Source organism: Dreissena polymorpha, chromosome 1, assembly GCF_020536995.1.
Source record: "Dreissena polymorpha isolate Duluth1 chromosome 1, UMN_Dpol_1.0, whole genome shotgun sequence".
Lineage (NCBI taxonomy): Eukaryota > Metazoa > Mollusca > Bivalvia > Myida > Dreissenidae > Dreissena > Dreissena polymorpha.
The window spans coordinates 90481048-90505831 of record NC_068355.1 but is presented as its reverse complement, the minus strand read 5'-3'; the positions used below and the strand labels follow the sequence as shown (position 1 = coordinate 90505831).

The 24784-nt window shown below is 36.0% G+C and overlaps 2 protein-coding genes across 8 annotated transcripts in view; one reads left to right on the top strand and one right to left on the bottom strand.

Moving 5' to 3' along the window:
* Positions 1 to 3015, top strand: part of LOC127840151 (vacuolar protein sorting-associated protein 33A-like) — a 33578-nt gene extending 30563 nt beyond the window's left edge. For both annotated transcript variants that reach the window (XM_052368645.1, XM_052368636.1), the window contains one exon: positions 1394 to 3015. In XM_052368645.1, coding sequence (XP_052224605.1) covers positions 1394 to 1500 — 107 coding nt within the window. In that variant the 3' untranslated portion in view covers positions 1501 to 3015. The remainder of the gene's footprint in view (positions 1 to 1393) is intronic.
* Positions 3016 to 4207: 1192 nt separating this feature from the next.
* The window catches only part of LOC127840121 (Fanconi anemia group J protein homolog), an 85642-nt gene continuing 65065 nt past the window's right edge, over positions 4208 to 24784 (bottom strand). For 4 of the 6 annotated variants that reach the window (XM_052368605.1, XM_052368590.1, XM_052368600.1 and 1 more), the window contains 11 exons: positions 24318 to 24385; positions 23616 to 23727; positions 20784 to 20903; positions 16885 to 17060; positions 10722 to 10952; positions 9958 to 10547; positions 8125 to 8769; positions 7493 to 7550; positions 7185 to 7319; positions 6594 to 6733; positions 4208 to 5705 (listed from right to left, as the gene is read on the bottom strand). In XM_052368605.1, coding sequence (XP_052224565.1) covers positions 5670 to 5705; positions 6594 to 6733; positions 7185 to 7319; positions 7493 to 7550; positions 8125 to 8769; positions 9958 to 10547; positions 10722 to 10952; positions 16885 to 17060; positions 20784 to 20903; positions 23616 to 23727; positions 24318 to 24385 — 2311 coding nt within the window. In that variant the 3' untranslated portion in view covers positions 4208 to 5669. The remainder of the gene's footprint in view (positions 5706 to 6593; positions 6734 to 7184; positions 7320 to 7492; positions 7551 to 8124; positions 8770 to 9957; positions 10548 to 10721; positions 10953 to 16884; positions 17061 to 20783; positions 20904 to 23615; positions 23728 to 24317; positions 24386 to 24784) is intronic. The other 2 variants (XM_052368614.1, XM_052368622.1) reach the window with 2 other exon arrangements.

The window sequence follows — 24784 nt, the reverse complement described above, 5'->3', positions numbered from 1 at the left end:
TTTAAATGACATAGGTAGATAGCTCTCAACGATGTAAAATACAGTGCAAAAGAAACATACTCTGTCTCACCTATGTTCAGAGTAATTGCCCTTTTTATGTTGTTTATTGAATTTATGTCTGTAGCAAAATTCTGAGATTTCTTTTAGTTCAGTAAGTGCTTTTGCGATTTAAAGGGGGCTTTTCACGCTTTGGTAAATTGACAAAATTGAAAAAAGTTGTTTCAGATTCGCACTTTTTCGTTTTAGTTATGATGTTTGTGAGGAAACAGTAATACTGAACATTATTTTACCATGCTCTAAAATAGCCATTATATGCATCTTTTGACGAGTTAAAAACCCGAAAATTATAAAGCGTTGCAACGCAAAACGAATTAATAATTTGGAGAGTTCTGTTATTGTTGTTATATTTTTGGAAACTACGAGGATTGCTTATATAAAGTATAAAATAAACGTAAGATTGTGTCCGGAAAGATGGTCGACTGGTCTTAGTAGTAGACTTTTTACTCCAGGACTTCAGGGGTCAGTGGTTCGAGTCCTGGTGAGGGTTACTTTTTTTTATTTTTTTATTCTTGATTTTTTACTTGAGCTTTTTATATCCATTATTTACATTTATCAATTTAAAGAATTTAATGACAAACTTTAAAACATGCCATAATCTGTGAAAAGGCCCCTTAAGTCCTTATTCTACACTAGATCTGACTTATCGTGTTTGATTTTATTTAAAGAATCACTTATCAGTATTGCTGTATCGGCTTTGAAAAAGAGAATCTGTTGAGGATTTGATTGGTTGATGCTGCTTTTATTTGACAATAAACTTTCAATAATGTACTTTTTATAATATCTGTGAAAAATTACAAGATTCTTTTGTGAATTCCCATTAGTACAGTTAATCTATTTTTCAAAATCTCGAATGGTTTCCATAATAACAAGATGATTGTCCTGGTGTTCTATGCAAAGTTATTTATTAAAGGATAATATGACAATAACATGTATGCAGTATCCCAGCATTTATTTGAATAATTTACACTGTAAAGATAATGTGTAACAGTTATGTGCATTTTTACAAAGCTGTAACACAATTTAAGGTTGATCTATCATTTTAAGACAAAGAAATGTCAATCCCTTTTCTTCATATTCTGTTTTCAGGTAGTTCAGAAAATAATCTTATAAACAAAATCACTTGCTATGTTCAAAATGCAGATACAAGAAATACACGATTGAATACCAATGTAGTGAAATATCATGCCATTGTCGTATAAGAATATATAGACACATCCTTTCACATGTCTATGTTATATATGGTGGTACAGTGACCATAGAATATCGATTAAATACTTAAATTAATCAACCTTACTGTAATTTGTTTTATTTCCCCTACTGTGCTCTATTCCAGGTGGTACAGACTATGTGATTGCCACCACAAAGATCATCAATGGCGGCTCCCTGCTCCACAAACTCACCTGCACACAGGAGCCAACCACACTCAACCCATTCTTGTAACCTGGCCAGTACTGGATCAACTAAAATACATTCCTTCTAGGCACGAGTTCATGCTGTGGCTATAGCTTTGACACATTAATTGGACATGTGATATGTATGAATAAGTTAAAATCCAAAGGCAAACCGTAAAATATCTGCGGTTGAAATCCTGGTCAAGTGATGAGCATTCTTACATGTGATAGTGTTTAGCTTACACTGATAGTGTTTAGCTTACACGAGTATAAAGTAATCATGGCAAGATATTGTTAAATTCTATGTTCCTGTTTGTCTTGTGCCTCGTGTGAGGTCAACTTGTAGCTCATTACTTTGGGCCACATTTTTAATTCAAACTTGTTGAAACTTGCTCCTACTGTTAATCTTAAAAATATCTAGGCCATGTTCTAATCTGGGCCATGTGCGCACTAACACTAGATTACCAGGTTTAGTCAAGAAAAACCTTGTAATCACTGCCACCTTTATGATCCGGTCTAGATCAAGCATAACTTCTTCTAAATGTTTATTTTGGTCATAATGATCATTTCCACAAAACCTAGGCCAAATTTTAATCTTGTCAGTGTGTCCACAAGCTAAGCCACCTGGTTACGTTTCAACAGTGGGTTATCACAGGCAGTTGAGCGATCATGAGCCATCATGACCCTCTTGAATATCAAACATATCCAGTTTTAAACAAAGTGCCACTTAATTGCGGCTTAACTATGCTATCAAATTTCTATTATATGTTCATATTCACTGGAAACCCTTTTGTTGCATTTGCGTACCAGTTTTAATCATATTTTAATGTTTAAGTCTGTGGGGACATCTTTAGTCGTACACATGAGTACCTATATGCAATGTGGATGCTTCAGTATAATTTCATGAATTTGTTCTATTGTCCTGGACTATTGAACACAAAATATCTTGTACATGTCACTTTTTCTGAGTATGTGCAATATTTTCTGCAATGTTATTGATTTATAAATATGTATTAAACATTATTTTCCATGAATCATTTGTTTCATTTATAGGCTTGGGATTTTTGGTTTCTTTGTTGTATAAAAACAAGCTGTTTATGACAATATTCAGCCTTGAAACTCTAGGTGTTACCTTTACTTGAAAGGTAGATGTTTTACAAGACATGTTGACTTAAGATTGTTTGCATTTTTGCCATGTTATTATAAAATACATCAATCTATATAAGTTTTAGTTTATACAGTAACATTAAAGCGATTTTAGGGTCAAATTTGAGATCTGACCTCTAAAAATGACCTTGTCTGTTAAAGGTAGGGAAACAGTTGTTACATGCATTACATATTCGTACTATGGTTTGCATATGTGCCCAGTTTTTATGCCCCCAAATCGAATGATCAGGGGCAGGGGTGGCGAAATCTCAAAAAACTATACTTCTCGACGGACAACCATTTAGGAAATTTAACTTGTCCGTTGCTGAACTACTCTTGTCCGTTAATATTTATATAAATTATAAACACATTTATTGATTGATGTAAAATAATGTGAAATAAATCAATTTTAGTATAATTTGCTTGTTTTATTTATAGTTGTATTTCCATGGTACATTCATTATAGCACTATATTATTAACAATATAAAGACTTTCTCAAACTTTCAATCTTGCAAAGCTAGTGTTATTAAAACATGTGTTACACATAAGTTCATCGTAATCTTAACAAATTAAACTAGTCCAAAGCTTCGGGTTTCTGCTCCGTTGTTGAAGATTTTTTTTAAAAACGCTCCATCTTAACCGTTGAAGTCGTCTGAAATAACAAGGTTGACCGTGTTTTGATTATCTTAGTTCGATACTTTTATTTCAGTCTGATTGTAAAAATAAAGAAACCAGTCTGTACACTGTCTAACAGTCGGGCCGAATGCTGGAAATGCGACATGCCCTGGTTTCTTCTAGAATAAGGGAGATCACTGCGCAGAAGAGTGCCCGTATTTTAGCTTGATTGCTACGCAAATAGAACAGACAATGTAATATAAACATCCGGTTTTGTAAAACTTAATTACGGCTTTAATATACTAGTAATGTATTATTTTGTATTCCTCGACCCGACTGGTTGTCCACGGACAACCTAGTTGAAAAAAATCAGTTGCCCAGACAAGTAAATGTACGACTCGGGCAACTCGGACATTTGATTTCGCCACCCCTGAGGGGCATATTGTTTTTGGCCTGTCTGTCTGTCTTTCATTCTGTCCCAAAACTTTAACCTTGGTTAAAGTTTTGCTATAACTTTTGCAATATTGAAGATAGAAACTTGATATTTGACATGCATGTGTATGAAGCTGCACATTTTGAGTGGTGAAAGGTCAAGGTCATCCTTCGAGGTCAAAAGTCAAGAAATACGATCCAAGGGAAGTATTAAGCTTTAAAAGGGAGATAATTTCTAAACCAGCCAAATGATATATTGAAATTTTATTTCAAAGCAGCACAATAGGAGGCATTGTGTTTCTGATAAACACATCTCTTGTTTTTAAATTCATTGATATGGGGCAATTAGACAAGAATATTAAAGCTTTTTCATGATCAAATTTGACCTCTGATTGCGAAGTGTTCCTTGATTTTTTAGGTAGACAGACTAAGCATTACACCCATTGCATCTATCTGATATTATTTTACATGTGTGCAGTTAGTTTAACATTTCATCTGCCACCTTTGTCAAAGGGTGGGCCTATGCCACCCATTTTTTAATAAAAAAAACATTGACAAAAAGCAGTTCTATATATTTAATATATGTATATAAAGAGACAAATGCTAGTGAATATAGAATATTCAAAAATATGAATTTTGCAAACAAATAATGAACAAATCAACAAAACTTATTCGGCAACAAGTAGGCATAACTTCTTTTAATCCTATGAAAAGATTCACTTATCACAATATGATTAAAAATTATTTAATTATTGTCATTATGCATTGAATATATTGTGTTGCTTGCAGTGAATTATCAACAATTTTCTCCACCACCACTTTGCATCAGGCATGGCTGTCATAGCCATGCTAAGGGCATACATGTAGTTCAGGGGCACTTAACTCAAGGATAAGTATAACTGATGTGAAAAGTGTATCTTGCACTTGTACACTGCATTAGTTATTACATATTAACAATTCAAATTCAATTGCTTGAACAATTTAGTTTTTCTCCATCAAATTTTATATGGCAATTATAAAAGATACATTAAAGGTATGAACAATTGCAGTATTGCAAAAACAGGAATCAGACAAAGTGAATCAGGGTCAATATCAATATATACACAATGTTCTTTAAATTCTACAGAATTGATAAAAATCTTCAATCATTAAAAATGAAAGCGCGCTTAAACATTAAATACATGCTATAATCTGACCAGTTAAACAATAACTGGGAACTAGTTGTATGACACGAAATGTAACAACAAACATTATCACACTTTTCTACAGAGTTATTCTGAAGATTTTACATTCATCTCCAAAGAACTAAAATGAAATTTAAAGTTTAAAATCCTTATCTAATATTAAATAAAGCGAGATCATAACACCAGTACTGCATATTCATTTATCAACGTTCAGTATGAAGTCTTCACCAAGGAATCCAGAGTAAATCTAAATTGCAAGACATCATGGAACAGACTCGGGGCTCAGCATACGTTCAAATTTGAGAGAAAAGTGACTTCTCACTCAGCTGAAATAAGGGAGAAGCGAGGCAACTAAAAAGAGAAGTGGTGTCTGTTCAGCCTTAAATACACTCTTCACTTGTTTTATACCTAATTACACCACACACTTCATCATTAATCAGAAACAACTCGAAATTGGCAGTTTGAGGAAAAACATTAATAACTATAAACAAACACAGGTGTGTTTGTTGTGTTATTACTGTATTGAACAGAGTTCATTTAATATTATCAGTTCCATTTCTTGCTGAAAGTAAATCTCAAAAGGACTATAAGTTACTTCTTCATGTAATTAGAGGGAGAACTTATCACCACTGTTTCCTTCACAGCTGAGCCCTTATACTGATCTCTAGATTCAAAGAACACTTTAATTGGCCAAACCACATGGCTATAAATACATAGATATAAATATTATAGATAAGCAATCAGTCATATTTGTTTATGAAACTGAACATTAAGAGAACATTGTTAAGTTGTGTATCAATGACTCTGAAACTTCCTTTCCACCTTGAACTGGATTCGCTCTCACTGCATCTTCACCGCAGAAGATACAAGCCAAGTCTGCAATACAAACAACTATTTTGTATTGAATAACAAGTTATGCTGTAGTATTAATTAATTCAGAAAATGAAATTAATGTAGCCATGCATTCTCATTCACCAAATAAACATCTACCTATACATTTTCAATAAAAAAGAATGAAACTTTGGCTTCAATTTGTTCCTCAATAAAACTATAGTTTTATGAGAACAACAGGTGTAAATGTGGCTTTAATTTTTTGTAAATACAACTATAGCTTTAGCCAGCAGATATGGTGTAAATTTGGATTCAATTTGTTTCTTAACAAGGGCTGTTTGTAAAACATGCATTCCCCCCATATGGGCTGTCAGTTGTAGTGGCAGCCATTGTGTGAATACGTTTTATGTCACTGTGACCTTGACCTTTGACCTAGTGACCTGAAAATCAATAGGGGTCATCTGCCAGTCATGATCAATGTTCCTATGAAGTTTTATGATCCTAGGCATAAGCATTCTTGAGTTATCATCCGGAAATCATTTTACTGTTTCGAGTCACTGTGACCTTGACCTCTGGCCTAGTGACCTGAAAATCAATAGGGGTCATCTGCCAGTCATGATCAATGTACCTATGAAGTTTCATGATCTTAGGCCAAAGCGTTTTTGAGTTATCATCCGGAAACCATCTGGTGGACGGACCGATGGATGAAATGACCGACCGACCTACATGTGCAAAACAATATACCCCTCTTCTTCGAAGGGGGCGTAATAAAATGTTATAGTGCTCACAGTAAACACAGCGCAGGAACTCTGTACAGCAACCTACCTTCCCAGTTTGTATGTGGAACTGGAGATTGCTAACATTACTATTAACACCCAGTAACCGAGTGCCCTCACAGTGAACAGAGTGCAGGAACTTTGTACCACAACCTACCTGCCCTGTCTTGTATGTGGAACTGGAGTCTGTAAGTAGAACTCTGACACCCAGTAACGGATTGTCCTCACAGTGAACACAGCGCAAGAACTCTGTACAACAACCAGACACACTGTCGTACATGCTGTTCAACCTCACACCTGTGACAAACAAAGACCACGATGAAATTATTATGTAACTGACTATAATTCATGTTATTTGTTCGCACGAACAACTAGGGTTAATAGTGACGTTCTGAAAATCGGTTCATTTTGGTGTAAGAAACGCTTTATTACAAACCTTATTTGACATAGTCATCCAAATAAACTTAACAATTATTCAATATTTGAATTTATCTCATATATATGAACTCATTTCTAGACTTTGATTCTAAAATTAAAGAAAAGGATTAATAATGCAAGTTGCATGAAATAATGTTGGAAACAACAATATAATGGCCTATAGTGCCTTTGTTTTATTGACTTGATCCCCCAATGGGGACTCATAGTTATCATCCAGATATATCCTCATTCCTTGAACAGTCTTGTAATATGACTCAGAAGCAGGCTCCATATTCTCCCTAACCAACAACATACTTGCTCCACTACTCACCTTTAACATGCGACTGAGCTGTGACTGGGGCAAGCTGGGCCATGTCTAGTTTTGGATCACAAAAGTATAGCAGTTCTGTGTTCTTCTTGAACACACCTTCAACAAACCCAGGGTGACGTTTTCTTCTCTCATAGTCTGAAAGAAACAATAATTTTTGTTGTGTAAAATAATAAAATGCAATGCAAAGAAACAAAATAATTACAGTTAAGATAAATTGAATATTCCCAAAATCAGCACTTACAAAACATAATAAAATTTCCTGAATATGCACATGCCCCATTAACCAAAGTTCGAAAAGAGACACATACCTGTTAAATTGAGCAGTTTCTTGCCACAGCTGGCACACATCAAATGCTTGCATGGTATCTGAGGAAACAGCAGAATATTTCTATGTAAGCCTTGCTCTGGCAAAACGGCGCTTAATGCATGTGGACTGCACAGACTAATCAGGGATAACACTTTCTGCCTAAACTGGATTTTTGATGAGAGACTTTCTTTAAACAAGTGTCAACCCTATGTTCATAAAACACTTTATTATCCTTTAAAATTGTTACAAGCCCTTTCATTTTTTCCTATTTTGATTGATAAAAATCAATAAACGTACACATATTAAAATTTGTTATTTTTTGCTTGTTTAAATATATGACCTAAACTCTTTTTTAATCTTTGAAATTGTTTTTCAATGGTAATTTTGCGATATTGTGATCAAACCCCTTTTAATTATGTCCACCCAAGCATGGAAAAGACTACTGTTAAGTAAACACTGTTGTAAAAGGGACAGAAACTGTTGTTGAGTGCGGAAAATGGACTTTTAAGTGCAGCAGTTGCTGGGACTTGTCAGTGCATACTGTTGTAAAAAATATTTAATTATTCTCAATTACGCCGACGAAATTTATTACAAAACAATTGATAGCAAAGGCTAGAACTATTGCCAACTCACATAGTTTTCCTTCTCAAAGCTGTCCCCCTCCTCCTTATATTTCACTCCTTTCTTGCTTCTCTTGGCCCAGTCCTCATATTTTGAGGTGGACTTGCGTTTCCTCGCACCTCGCCGACGTGTATTCAAGAACTCTTCATCTGAGTTTTCACTGGACCCTGCACCATCTAGAATACTGTCATCTAGGTTGACCACAGCTAATTCCTGTGGGACACTTTGAACAACTTCTTCTCCTTCATTACAATTAAACAAAGTATTGGTGTTGTTTGCATTGTCTTTGGATTGTCTGCGTAACATTCTCAACTTTTCAACCACAGATTTGCTGTTGTGCCCTCTTATCCCAGAACTTTCTCCACTCTTTCCTTTAACCATTGATTCCTCCGATTCCTTGATTTTACCAACTATTGTCGCATTTTTATTTCCATCTGTATTAGGTTCAACTATCTCGTCTTTAATATCTGCTCCAGTATCATTTGTTTTTCTCATAAACTGTTTATCTCCTGATGTGCCAAGGTCGTTGACAACTGAAAGTCGTTTTTTGAAGATAGGTTTCTTGTCCTTAACACTGCCGAATTTTGTAATGTCTGGCTTTGTGTCCACCACGGTGTCTAATATAGCTGCTGTTGAAATATTGGCTTCTGTAAGTTCCTAGAACATCAAACAGTTTATAGAAGAAGATATTAATAAAAAATTAAAAGCCCTGAAGGCAATGCAGCTTTTTGATTTTGGAAAACTTGGACCAAGACTCTATGAAATATAATTGACAGCTACACAATTTAAATTTCATAGAACCATTTTGAAACTTTTTACAAGATGGTATTAGTTAAATATTGTTGTTTTGACATTTGGATTTTTTGGCATGACAGTACTTGAATCAAATGTAAGTTTACAGAATACAAAATGTCACATGTGAATTCTGTTATTTAGAAAGTCTTTCATACAGTTAATAATTTGCTGAAGACATTTTATTTCAACAGAGTAATTGTGAAGCATGTTATTACAATCTTTCAATTTTATTTTTATGTGACAGCTAATTTGATGACATGTAAGATAAACAAGACATATATGTCCACAGAACACATATGCCCCCACATTCCAATTATGTTTTCAAATTTGACCTTTAACATCTAAGTGTAACATTGACTACTGAAGTTGGCAGATGGGCGTTGCATATGTAACATGTTTTATGATGATTAACATTTGTGCACAGTTTGTTTTCAATATATGGCAACTTTTATGGCTGACACAGAAATTGTCAAGCTCTTTTAAGACCAACTTTGACCAATGACCATCAAGTGTGACCTTGACCTTAAGGCAGGTATTACACAAACCATGTTGTCTTATGAGTAACAATTTGCCGGATTATTATAAAATCCATTTATATAATTATGGCAAAATAATGACAGACATAAGAATTTTCAAGCTATTTTAAGGATAAATTAGTACTTTGATCTTGACCTTCAAAGAGGGGAGATCGGTGCTTGTGACATGTTGTCTTTCGTTGGTTTAAATGTTTGCCATTTCAAAGTCCATTAATACGTGTTGATGGTCAAGAGCCGTATTTTTATGATGTTTAATGGCCATTTTGCCAACTGACTTTTAGCAAACCTTGACCTTTGAGGTAGGAGAACAGGAGTTACACAAAAACTGTAATATCAGAATTGCTTCCATTTCTGTTGAGTTACTTAACAATCCAGCAATATGTGGATAAGTTATGACTGAGACAGGAATTTTCATACCGACATCTGGCCAGCAGGATGGAATAAAGATAGACAGTGTGACTGCTACATGGCCCCTACTTTGAAAAAAGGCCTAACATCTTATCATAGATCCTACCTGTTTCACATCTAGTTGAGTTAATGCAGCAGGGGAAAATTCTGTTTTTATTCTCGACACAGGTAGTTGACAGAACTTAAGGAAATTGTTGTGCTGGTCAAAGACAGTTCTACTAGACGTCACAACATTGTCATCATCGGTTGCTGCTGTTTCATTGGTGTTCATGTCTTGTCCACTAAGGACAGAAACTTGTCTGTTAGGTGCTAGGCCTGTTCCAGCTATGGACAAGGCTGTTCCACCAGTGGGAAAGTTTATTTCACCAATAAGAACTGCTGTTTCACCAGTGGGCAAGGCTTTTCCAGCAGTAGGCAAGACTGCGCCAGAAGTCGGCAAGGCTGCTCTAGCAGTAGTTAAGGCCATTCCAGCAATGGTTAAGGCTGTGCCAGCAGTGAGAAATGCTGTTCCAGAAGTGGGCAAGGCTGTGCCAGCAGTGGGCAAGGCTGTTCCAGCAGTGGTTAAGGCTGTTCCAGCAGTGAGCAAAGATGATCTTTCAGCCGGGGAGCCAGTAGAGAAAGGACTCTGAGGGGTTAATGGGAGATCCACAGTGGATGAGTCGGGTTCCATCTGCTTTGGGGAGTCCTTATGGACCACTAGGAAGAAGCAAACATACTGGCTAGTACTTAATGGACGAAATTTAATAGATTTTTTTAACTTTTAGCTTGCCTGCTAAATCCTAAAATCTTTTGGAATTATTCAAAGCTTTACATATTTAAAGGACTTTTTAAAGTTGGTGTGAACCCAAGCATAAGATGAATCAAACTTACCTTGTTCACTTTTGTTCTTCATATTGGGTTCAATAAAGAATGCTGACTCATTAGGTTTTCCCTCGTTACACACAACATAGTAGGACTGGGCCTTGGGCACACCCTTTGAGCTCAGGAATGCACGGAGCTGCTCCTCAGGTGGAAGGGTGCTTGGCGTGAGCTTGTACACCAGGGTTGGACCAGGAACAATTGGAGTGAGCTTTCCTGGACATTGGTTTGCTTGGATTTTATCTGTGCAAGAGTTTTGTGGCTCATGATTAATAAAACTAATAGTGCTTTATGTTAAATATATAAACACATGCAAAAACACAGTTATACACTTTTTAAAAACTTTATTAAGTTAGCCATACTCTCATTTATTAATTTCCAAGTAAAGGTAATATACAAACCAAAATGAATATTACATCAATTCAAATGTTCATAATTATTTTTTTCTAATCTGTAAACTTTATTATGTATTTTTTGTTTCTTTTTGACATCAGATGGTAGCTTATCTGATGAATAAGATTCAGTTTTGCTTTAGTATATTCATGGGTGAAAGTTGAAAATTCCCAAAATACTGAAAATAAAATCTGTGGGCCTGGGGACAAGTGCCCTGGCCAGGGGTCCAGGGTGCCAGAGGCCCGCGCAAGCTCCTGCTTTTTAGGTTATTTGAAACAAAGAAATCATTTCTCCTGAGCTTTAAAGACACCTGTATTTGTAAGTGATTCAAGACAGAACACGAGATGTGTTTGTCAAAAACACAATGCCCCCTAATGCGCCACTTTTTTTTGTACCTTTGACCGTTAATGATGACCTTGACCTTTCACCACTCTAAATGTGCAGCTCCATGAGATACACATGCATGCCAAATATCAAGTTGCTATGTTCAATATTTCAAAAGTTATTGCAAAACTTTACCGTATTAAAGTTTTAAATTTTTGACCTTTGAACTTGAAGGATGACCGTGACCTTGACCTTTCACCGCTCAAAATGTGCAGCTCCACAATAAACACATACATGCCAAATATCAAGTTGCTATGTTCAATATTTCAAAAGTTATTGCAAACTTAATGATATTAAAGTTTAAATTTTTGACCGTTGACCTTGAAGGATGACCTTGACAAAATGTGCAGCTCCATGAGATACACATACATGCCAAATATCAAGTTGCTATGTTCAATATTTCAAAAGTTATTGCAAAACTTTACTGTATTAAAGTATTACATTTTTGACCTTTGACCTTGAAGGATGACCTTGACCTTTCACCACTCAAAATGTGCAGCTCCATGAGATACACATGCATGCCAAATATCAAGTTGCTATGTTCAATATTTAAAGAGTTATTGCAAAATTTTACAGTATTAAAGTTTTACATTTTTGACCTTTGACCTTGAAGGATGACCTTGACCTTTCACCACTCAAAATGTGCAGCTCCATGAGATACACATACATGCCAAATATCAAGTTGCTATGTTCAATATTTCAAAAGTTATTGCAAAACTTTATATTAAATTTTTATATTTTTGACCTTTGACCTTGAAGGATGACCTTGACCTTTCACCACTCAAAATGTGCAGCTCCATAAGATACACATGCATGCCAAATATCAAGTTGATATGTTCAATATTTCAAAAGTTATTGCAAAACTTTACTGTAACCTTAAAGTTTTCGGACAGAATGACAGACATACAGGCCAAAAACAATATACCCCCGATCTATCGATCCGGGGGCATAAAAACAGTTAGTTTGGCTAGAAAATATCACAATCTATTTCTTTAAAATTTCATGTAGATAAAATGTGATAGGCAAAATCTTAAAGATAACACTAAACTTTCTATACTAAATACAAATATTTACAGCATAATATGTATAGATCAATGAACATGTTATAGCAAAACATTTTCTGTCTTGTATTTTTAAGTAATTTGTTTGTATATCTTATCTTGTTATTTTCTAATGATTTGATTTCCACATCCGGTAATTTTTCACATAAGTAACGTCCTTGGCGTGAGATTTGAACGCCTTTTTCCCATTTGATTGGTACTTGATCGTTTTGAATTAGATATCACAATATGCGCAACCCGGAGTGTGTTTTTTTAAACCAATCTCCCCATTTCTCTCCACGAGTCTCCTTCATGACGCCATTCCCAGCGCCACTTGTTTTTCACACCTATTTCAAGCTCTTTGTACCCCGGAGGAAAATACATGATTTGAAATGTGTTTTTTTATTTCGGAGGTAAAGTTATTTTGAGAGATAAGACCGTTTCGTACATCGATTTCCATTGGTTGACCGATTTACCTAAACCAATCAAAAAGCATTTTTTGGAAACCTAGTCAGATTCCCGCTTTACTTCGAGTTATTCCCTGCGGTAAACCATTTCATAGACAAAGAAATCGTAAATTATCTGCAGATTTCGCCAAAATTTTCTGATGAGGTGACCTTAGGCTGCCTTCTGCACGCGCGGAGGGTCTTTTAGTTTGTATCCGTAGGATTTATACGATTTAGGAAAACGACCTAACTGAAGATCGATATTACAGAAATCCGTAATATTACGGGAAACTTTCACCCATTATATTGTGTATGTAAGCATTTATTTAGGGATACAGTTCATTAACATGCAAACTCCACAATGAAACTTAACATTAGGTTTCCTGAGTTATGTTCTGAATCAAAGTCAGAAATAACAACACAAATGATACAAACTTAATAATTTGTTCCTTTATTTGTACAGGATTATCAAATTCAACAAGGCTATTCTCAAGCAATATGGTCCCCTACCGGCTCCACCATTGTCAGAAATTTCACCATTTTATATTTTTCAGTATTAAACCCTTTATGCCTAGCGTCTAGAATAAGGCCTTGGCAAACATAGTAGACCCAGATTAGACGCCGCATAATGCGGTGTCTCATCTGGGTCTGCGTTGTTTGCTTAAAGGAATTTCTGTAAGAAATATTCTAAATATAGAAACAAATATACTAGACATCCATAATTTTGAAAATAAATTGATCCAATTTAGGATTATGGGACAGTCCGCCAGGCATAAATGGGTTAAACAAGAGGATCATGATGACCCTTTAGCGCCCACCTGAGTGCAGGAAGACTAATTGTTGCAGATCACTAGATCTTGTGATCTAGTTTTTCACCCAACTCGACAAAACTTTGCCTTCATATTGGCCAATAAACCTTCTTACCAAGTTTGATCAAGACTGATTCATACATGTGACCCCTAAAATGAAAACACTTTTTGTTTTAAGGACTTGACATCGTGACCTAGTTTTGGACGCATCTGAACAAGTTTCAAACTTGGCTTCGTACTATCAAGATAAACATTCTGAGCAAGTTTCTTCAAAATCGAGTCTCCAGAGAACACATAACTCAGATTCAAGCTCAGCCTAGAAACAATCAAAATAAATAATGTCTAAACAACTTAGACATGACCTCTAGGGTAGTTATATAAGGTGTGTTTTTTTAATTTGACCTGGTGAAAGTTTTTAAATGCACATGACCTTGAAGCGAACTGAGCCCAGTTATTTTCAAGATTAACATTCTGATCCAGTTTCAAGATTGGATGAAATTGTGGCCTATGCATTGGTAAAAAGCTAAACACCGCGCGACGCCGGATACATGGTGGTCATATCAGCTTACTTGGAGCACCGAGTGCAAGGTGAGGCCCAGAAAAAAGTATATATTACATGCTTATTCAAGCAAATAAAATTACATTTTTGACTAAAAATATTTAAAATACCGATCTTTACACAATATTTAATATCCTCTTTTGGCAAAAATTGTATTACTGACAGTGTTTAAACTACAGTGAAAAGAAAAATGGTTCCATGGCACCATGTAAGATTTTGACACCAATTGACCAAGGTTTGAATTAACTTCTTGTTATTTATTAAATACAAAAAATCGGTAAGACAGTTTTCTAAAATACTCCAATCTGTGAAAAAGTCCCTTTAATCCCCATAACAATACCTTGAAAAGCAGGGACATTACAATACAGTTTGTTATAAGTACAGCATTGATTTCGCTATATCTTAGTTTATTTTCAACACAAAACTCTGGCACATGGAGTGATTTTGTTTTTGTGAGATTTGACCGGGTGGCCTATATTTTGAGTTGACCCCCCTTACCAAACATCAAACTTTGCTTACAAAAATAAATATTATGACCAAGATTCATAAAATCTGAAACAAAATTGTGACCTCTAGAGTGTTTACAAGGATTTTGTATAATATAATGAAAATGTGGACAATCTAAGGGCAATAATTATGGCATTAATTATGTGATATATATAAACCCAATCTTTTCACCAAGTTTCATGATGATTGGGCAAAAAATGTGACTTCTAGAGTGTTTACAAGCTTTTATATAAATATAAGAAAACTGCCCCCCTCCCCCCGCCAGCCATGTTATTCAACTGACCGAAACCATTTTCAAACTCAACTCTCATATCAAAGAAACAAATTTTCTGACCAAATTTCATGAAAATTTGGCCAAAATGTGACTTCTAGTGTTCAGGTGTTTTCACTATATACATATTGAGAAAAATGCCCCGCCCACTGGAAGCCATGTTTTTTCACGGATCTGGACCATTTTCGAACTCGTCCGAGTTATCAATAAAACCAATGTTTTGACCAACGTTCATGATGATTGGGCAAAAATTGTCACTTCTAGAGTGTTTACAAGGTTTCTCTATAGTCAAATAAGGAAAACTGCCCCCCTCCGGCAGCCATGTTATTCAACTGACCGGAACCATTTTCAAACTCAACTCTCATATCAAGGAAACAAAGTTAATGTTCTGACCAAATTTCATGAAAATTGGGCCAAAATTGTGACTTCTAGAGTGTTCACATGTTTTCACTATATACATATTGAGAAACTGGAAGCCATGTTTTTTCACGGATCTAGACCATTTTCGAACTCGTCTGAGATATCAATAAAACCAATGTTTTGACCAACTTTTATGATGATTGGGCAAAAATTGTGACTTCTAGAGTGTTTACAAGGTTTCTCTAAAGCCAAATAAGGAAAACTGCCCCCTGCCCCCCCCCCCCCGGCAGCCATGTTATTGAACTAAACTGAACCATTTTCGAACTCAACTCTCATATCAAGGAAACAAATGTTCTGACCAAATTTCATGAAAATTGGGCAAAAAATGTGACTTCTAGTGTTCAGGTGTTTTCACTATATACATATAGAGAAAATGCCCCACCCACTGGCGGCCATGTTTTTTCACCAATCTGGACCATTTTCGAACCTGCAGAGATATCAATAAAACCAATGTTTTGACCAACTTTCATGATGATTGGGCAAAAAATTGTGACTTCTAGAGTTTTTACAAGGTTTCTCTATAGCCAAATAAGGAAAACTGCCCCCCCCCCGGCAGCCATGTTATTGAACTGATCGGAACCATTTTCGAACTCAACTCTCATATCAAGGAAACAAATGTTCCGACCAAATTTCATGAAAATTGGGCCAAAAATGTGACTTCTAGAGTGTTCACATGTTTTCACTATATACATATAGAGAAAAATGCCCCGCACACTGGCGGCCATGTTTTTTCACCGATCTGGACCATTTTTGAACTCGTCCGAGATATCAATAAAACCAATGTTTTGACCATGTGACTTCTACAGTGTTTACAAGGTTTTTCTCTTTTTTGACCTAGTGACCTAGTTTTTGACCGGCACAATCCAGTTTCGAACTCGGCCGAGATTTTATTGGGGCAAAGCTTCTGACCAAGTTTCATGAAGATGGGACAACAAATGTGGCCTCTAGAGTGTTTACGAGCAAATGTTAACGGACGGACGGACGACAGACAAAGACCGGTCAGAAAAGCTCACCTGAGCAATCAGGTGAGCTAAAAATATTAAGAACTTTTAAAGTTATCGCAGGATCCAGAAAAGTGTGACAGACTCACAGACAGACTCACAGACGCACAAAGCGCAAACCATAAGTCCCCTCAAATGAAACCGGTAGGGGACAATAAGCCTTTTAGAAACACAAATTTTAAAAAGTCCTGAATACGCTACAGTGCATCAGATACTCGCTTCACAGTACATTATGAAAGCTATACCAAACATACCCTGGAAGCTTTTCCCACCTGTAAGTATAAATATTGCTATCACCAAAAACCTTCTAAATGTAAACTCCACAGAGAAATTTACAAACACTACCTTCCAATTGTTTTGCCCGATGTCCTTGCTTAGTGGGCAGACAACCCACATCAGAGTTGCTTTCCTTGGCCAACTGGTTCCCTGTAATATGTTGAATGCTTTGGAGCTGGAGGCTGGAAGCTGCAGCTGGGGACTGGTGCCTGCTTCCTGTTGCATTCTCAACTGCTGAGGGACTGCTGAAAAAATGATTATACAAAACATTAGTTATATATTATTTTATACATGTAATCAGACTCACATGCTTCTTTCAATGCAAGGAAATTACCAAGATTTGTGTGTAAATTCATTAACTCTCAGTAGACACTTCTAATTCAATTTTTAAGAAACAATTAAGTATGATCATCAACATTAATTTTTGTTGTGTTTGTTATGTTTTTTGTCACCATTTAAACACTATTGTTATTTACGTTTATGGGCTCTTGAACAGCCACCCAGAACCTGTGTAACAAAAGCGATTCCATATCAACAAGTTTGATGATGGAAATTCCACACTAACAAGTCTGTTGAAAGCAATTCCATATCAAGAACAATCTATTGAAGGCAATTCCATATCAAAACATTCTGTTGAAGGCAATTCAATATCAACAAAAGACCGTTGAAGGCATTTCCACATCAACAATAATCTATTGAAGGCAATGCCATATCACCAACAATTTGTTGAAGGCAATGCCATATCAACATTGGGCCGTTGAAGGCAATGTCATATCAATATTGGTCTTTTGAAAGCTATTCCATATCAACATTGGTCTTTTGAAGGCTATTCCATATCAACATTGGTCTGTTGAAAGCTATTCCACATCAACATTTGTCTGTTGAAGGCAATTCCATATCAACATTGGTCTGTTGAAGGCAATGTCATATCAACATTGGTCTTTTGAAAGCTATTCCATATCAATATGTCTTTTGAAGGCTATTCCATATCAACATTGGTCTGTTGAAAGCTATTCCACATCAACGATTGTCTGTTGAAGGCAATTCCATATCAACATTGGTCTTTTGACAGCTATTCCATATCAACATTGGTCTTTTGAAGGCTATTCCATACCAACATTGGTCTGTTGAATGCAATTCCATATAAACATTGGTCTTTTGAAAGCTTTTCCATATCAATATTGGTCTGTTGAAGGCTATTCCATATCAACATTGGTCTTTTGACAGCTATTCCATATCAACATTGGTCTTTTGAAAGCTATTCCATATCAACATTGGTCTTTTGAAGGCTATTCCATATCAACATTGGTCTGTTGAAAGCTATTCCACATCAACGTTTGTCTGTTGAAGGCCATTCCATATCAACATTGGTCTGTTGAAAGCTATTCCACATCAACGTTTGTCTGTTGAAGGCAATTCCATATCAACATTGGTCTTTTGAAAGCTTTTCCATATCAATATTGGTCTGTTGAAGGCTATTCCATATCAACATTGGTCTGGAACGTGTTGAAGGTAATGCAATATCAACATTAGTCTTTTGAAGGCTATTCCATATCAAAATTGGTCTGTTGAATGCAATTCAATATCAACATTGGTCTGTTGAAGGCTATGCCATATTAACATTGGTCTGAAATGTGTTGAAGGCAAAGCAATATCAACACAAGTCTTTTCAAAGCTATTCCATATCAACATTGGTCTGTTGAAGACTATTTTATATCAACATTGGTCTGTTGAAGGCTATGCCATATCAACATTGGTCTTTTGAAGGCTATGCCATATCAACATTGGTCTTTTGAAGGCTATTCCATACCAACATTGGTCTGTTGAATGCAATTCCATATAAACATTGGTCTTTTGAAAGCTTTTCCATATCAATATTGGTCTGTTGAAGGCTATTCCATATCAACATTGGTCTGGAACATGTTGAAGGTAATGCAATATCGACATTAGTCTTTTGAAGGCTAGTCCATATCAAAATTGGTCTGTTGAATGCAATTCCATATCAACATTGGTCTGTTGAAGGCTATGCCATATTAACATTGGTCTGAAACGTGTTGAAGGCAATGCAATATCAACACAAGTCTTTTCAAAGCTATTCCATATCAACATTGGTCTGTTGAAGGCTATTTTATATCAACATTGGTCTGTTGAAGGCTATGCCATATCAACATTGGTCTTTTGAAGGCTATGCCATATCAACATTGGTCTTTTGAAGGCTATTCCATACCAACATTGGTCTGTTGAATGCAATTCCATATAAACATTGGTCTTTTGAAAGCTTTTCCATATCAATATTGGTCTGTTGAAGGCTATTCCATATCAACATTGGTCTGAAACATGTTGAAGGTAATGCAATATCAACATTAGTCTTTTGAAGGCTAGTCCATATCAAAATTGGTCTGTTGAATGCAATTCCATATCAACATTGGTCTGTTGAAGGCTATGCCATATTAACATTGGTCTGAAACGTGTTGAAGGCAATGCAATATCAACACAAGTCTTTTCAAAGCTATTCCATATCAACATTGGTCTGTTGAAGGCTATTCCATATCAACATTGGTCTGTTGAAGGCTATGCCATATCAATATTGGTCTTTTGAAGGCTATGCCATATCAACATTGGTCTGTTGAAGGCAGTTTTGGTATATTGCTATTCCATGTCAAAATTGGTATATTGAGAGAAATTCCATGTGAACATCAGTCTGGCAAAGGCAGTTCCGTATCATCATGGAATGTTAATGCAGTGAAAACAGTAAGAGAACAATTTTGAGAATCTTTTCCAGAACTGAAGCACTTGAACAAGTAGAAATCAAGCTCTACAACAATTTTCAGGAGACATGGTTCATACTGGTCATGGTCAATAAAATTCCAGGACTTTTCAAGGACTTTTTTTGTTTTTTCAAGGACTTTTTCAAATCACTCAAATACAAAATAAATGGCCATATTAACCATTCATAATACTTTTGACCTTTAACAAGAAGGTTCCTTTCTAGTTTCCATATATTACTGTGAACTTTAAAAAGCTAATCTGAATTTTCTGATGACTTGTATGATTGGTGAGTCTTGTAACAAGTTTATGTGTCCACATTATTTCCGCTCTTAACAAATTATCTTTCAAAACATAACTATCTAAAGTCTGACATGGTTTACTGTATGGTTGAGTGGATGGGGAAGGAATTGAAAAGGTTCCATTATTATTTAAATCTGTATGAATTAATTCATTTTCAGTTTTTGATTTTACACCCGTTGCACTAATGCCTTTAAAGAAAGAAAATATAGATTCATTTGCCTTGGTGACGTATATATTTTTCTTGTGTTTTTCACTTTTTGCGTGCGACTTCAGAGCACTCTCACCCGTATTATCAACATCGATGATCTTGTCACACAGGGAGCAAATACACTTATGCTTGTCTCCTTTAAATGTTCTTTACCACGATGAATTATAAGCGTCTGTAAGCCATTTATTGGCAAACGTGCATTTGTTTGTATTACTAATCTCAAAAGGTGAACGACCTTTCGCAGGAAAAAAAACAGGTTGTGACAATCGCTGTCCTGTAATGGATAAAACCCGTACCAACCGTGTAAATCGTCGTGTTCCTCGTGGTGTTGGGGTGGGTTTTTTTTGCGATTTTTATTTTATTTCATTTTCTCGCTTTTTTGATGCAATTTTCATTTTTTTATTCTACATTATATGCCCAAAAAGTTATTTCCTCCATTTATTATAAAATCAAGGACTTTTTTTTACAGAATTCAAGTACTTTTTATTAGTTAACTCTGGGCAGCAAAATTCAAGGACTTTTCCAGGACTAAGCACCAAATTCAAGGACTTTCAAGGGACTGTGAGAACCATGGGAGAGTAAACAAAATACACCAGTCAAAATAAACAAAAATTACCTACTGTCATAATAATACATTTGATATTTTTAAAAGGATTTGACTTCAAATTTCACTATAGAAGCATGTATGTACCTGAAGTAAGGTGATGCCTGACTGGGGCTACATCCAACCGTGTTATCTAGGGACTTGCGCTTGTACACCGAGTCACATCTACCACTGATGGGCGTACTGGGGATGAACGATGTGTCAGCACTAGAGCAAACAAGAATCCGTCAGAGACGGGTGATGCTCCCCAAAGTTTTTTTTGTCACAATATTGCACTATATATTCAGATAAAAGGAAAAGTAGTTGGGGGGACAAGAATTGCACTATATGTACAGTTTATAGAAAATTTCAAAGGGCCATAATTCTGTGAAAAATCATTTGATCATAACCGGCTGATAATATGCACATCTTCTCTTGGTAGTGAAGCTTTCCATAAAGTTTTATTGAATTCCCGTAATAAGTTGCTGAGAAATAGCTCGGACAAGAAATGCACTATATGTACAATGGAAAATTTCAAAGGGCCATAACTCTGTGAAAAATCATCAGACTAGAACCGGCTGATAATATGCACATCTCCTCTTGGTAGTGAAGCTTCCCATAAAGTTTCATTGAATTCCAGTCATTAGTTGCTGAAAAATAGCTCGGACAAGAATTGCACTATATGTACAATGGAAAATCTCAAAAGGGCCGTAACTCTGTGAAAAATCATCCGACTAGAACCGGCTGATAATATGCACATCTCCTCTTGGTAGTGAAGCTTCCCATAAAGTTTCATTGAATTCCAGTCCTTAGATGCTAAAAAATAGCCCGGACAAGAATTGCACTATATGAACAATGGAAAATTTCAAAAGGGCCATAACTCTGTGAAAAATCATCCGACGAGAACCGGCTGATAATATGCACATCTCCTCTTGGTAGTGAAGCTTCCCATAAAGTTTCATTGAATTCCAGTCATTAGTTGCTAAGAAATAGCCCGGACAAGAATTGCACTATATGTACAGTTAATGGAAAATTTCAAAGGGCCATAACTCTAAGAAAAATCATCCCTCCAGAACCTGCTGATAATATGCACATCTCCTCTTGGTAGTGAAGCTTCCCATAAAGTTTCATTGAATTCCAGTCATTAGTTGCTGAGAAATAGCCCGGACAAGAATTGCACTATATGTACAGTTAATTGAAAATTTCAAAGGGCCATTACTCTGTTAAAAATCATCCGACCAGAACCCGCTGATAACATGCACATCTCCTCTTGGCAGTGAAGCTTCCTATAAAGTTTCATTGAATTCCGGTCATTATTTCTGAGAAATAGCCCGGACAAAAATTGTGCACGGACGGACACACCGAAACACGGACGGACAGAGGAAGTGGCGACTATATGCTCCCCCCAAATTAATTTCGGGGGAGCATAAAAAAACAGAAGGAAAATAATGAAGCAGTTCACAAGCATACATTGCTCTGCTTTATGTTTGCTCATGAGTGTGAGTAAGTCCATTTAATTACTCAACCATGCGCTGTTATTAACGGTAAATTTACCCCTGAAATAAACAATTGGATGTCAACTCAAAGATTTATTGCTAGCAACAATTGTCAAAACATGAATCTATTACATCTTACATAGATACTAATTACATAAGATGTTTATGATCAATGGTTCATAAGTAGCCTTTTTTACACTCATTGTCAAGAACCAGGTTTGTTGGGAATCCTGTCCAGGCAGATTTCAAGATAAGCCCTGCCCTCAAGTATGCATGACTTTGTAATGATGTGTCCCCCCTGACAGTTAAACATCAGCCACCAATGAATATCAATACAAGAGATGTGTTTGTCAGAAACACAATGCCCCCTATTGCGCCCCTTGGAAATAAAATTTCAATATATCATTTGGCAGGTTTAGAAATTATCTCCATTTTAAAGCTTATTACTTCCCTTGGATTGTATTTTTTTACTTATGACCTTGAAGGATGACCTTGACCTTTCACCACTCAAAATGTGCAGCTTTATCAGATACACATGCATGCCAAATATCAAGTTGCTATCTTCAATATTGCAAAAGTTATGGCCAATGTTTAAGTTTTCGGACGGACGCACAGACTGACAAACTGACAGACTTACAGACGGACTGACGGACAGTTCAACTGCTAACCTACCGGGGGCATAAAATTATATGTTAAGCTGTTGTATGGGCACGTATGACCTTTGACATGTCACCTTGACCTATAAAGTAAGGACACGGTTGTTACAAATTACACATTGGCTTAGTGATTTTTAAATTTGTGCAAAATTATTAGAAAACCATTTATATTGGGACAATTATGGCTGGGGCAAGAATTTTCAGCCTGAACAATGATATAAGAACAGTGCAACTGCATGATCCTTGATAGTGGCATAAAAATCTCTAAGCCACTATCTAAATATAAACAATTATATTTCACAAACTATGTTCAAAGCTGGCTCTGATGGGTCACCCTTAAGGAAAATTATATCTTGAAATGCAAAGACCAACAGATCACACAAATACAATAATGCATGGTACTCAAAATATTCAAATCCAATTCTTAAAGCTAGATGACAGGTTGATAAAAGGTCACTCAACATTCTGAATTTTAGAAACAAAGCTGCTCAGGGTATTGTCACTTTTTTACTTTCAATAACTTTTCAGATACATAACCATATGAGCCCGGGTCTGGAACAAACAGGCTTTAATGCATGTGCCTAAAGTATTGTCCCACATTAGCCTGGCCAGTCAAAGCTAATCAGGGACAATACTTTCTGCCAAAACCGGCTAAGAACAGAAATCCTTTAAACAAAGGAAAAAACCAGGAAGTGTCAACCATGGTAAGCCTGTGCAGACGACACTTGAAGCAAAAGCATTAAACCCCATTTCAAGAGTGAGGTTGATATAAAACAATTTTTGCCTACCTGACTGGCAGCATCTCACGCTGCATGCGCTCTGTGAAATCTACCAGTGCCTCCTCAAACTCCCTGAAGTTGTTGTGGGCTCGAACCTTGCACCTCACCCAGCGCGAAAGACCTGTGTGGTTACATGCACTTTAGTCAAGTAAGTCACATGTGAAAAAGGACCTAATTATCAATTTGTTAATTTGTCATATTTTCATTGATATTTCTAACACAATTTCAGTCATAAAATATTGATCAGTTAACTCCTCTTTTTCATAGGAAAGGTTCACCAGTATAGAAGTTCAACATGTACTGAGTGCACAACCTTAACCCGTTAACTGAAAACTGCCCTAATTGAATAAACAGTGGACAAGTTTTCACTATGAAAACTAGTTCATGACCAATCCTCAGAGACATATACTGGCTAGGCCAGTAATGGTTTGCATATGATAAAGCTGCTGTACATAACTGGTAATGGGACACTATCACCAAGGAAATTGTATATTAAAAAGGATTTTCAATATAATGATGGGCGCATAATTGCATAAATTCATTCCATCAATATGTTTTTATGCCTAAATAAACTTAGTCTCACACTATACATTAATAAAATGCAAAGGAACAATTTTTTCCAACTTGTAAATGTAAGCTAACAAATTTACTCAAGTTGACCGACTCCGACAATAGAAAGGAAGGATTACAAACAGCAAGCAATGCCCTTACTTCTGCTGTACTTGTCTTTGTTCTTCACAAATCTGTCGTCCACCATGATCAGGGCTCCCCAGTCCTTCCTGAAGCAACAACAGAACACTGTTAAAGTCGCTGTTATGCCTTTTGCAGCCAGCGTAGTTTCAGACCAGACCGCGCAAATTTGCAGTCTGGTAAGGAGCTACACTGCAAATATTCTTTCTGTCAGATCTGGAAATGCACATAATACTTTCTTGAGCACTTGTGTTTAATATCCCATATTTCTGGAGCTGATATATGACATATCTCTTTTTATTATTATTATGCTTTTCAGTGTTTATAAACATGAACTGTTTGCTTAAGAGACACTTATATTTTTTGTATTTAGGAACCAACATCATGGAATATTCACACCAAAGTGCTTTCTACTAAATGAATAATAATGTATTAAAACAAGACTATTGCCAAGCAATAAAAGTCCCCTACCGGTGAAACTCCACCAT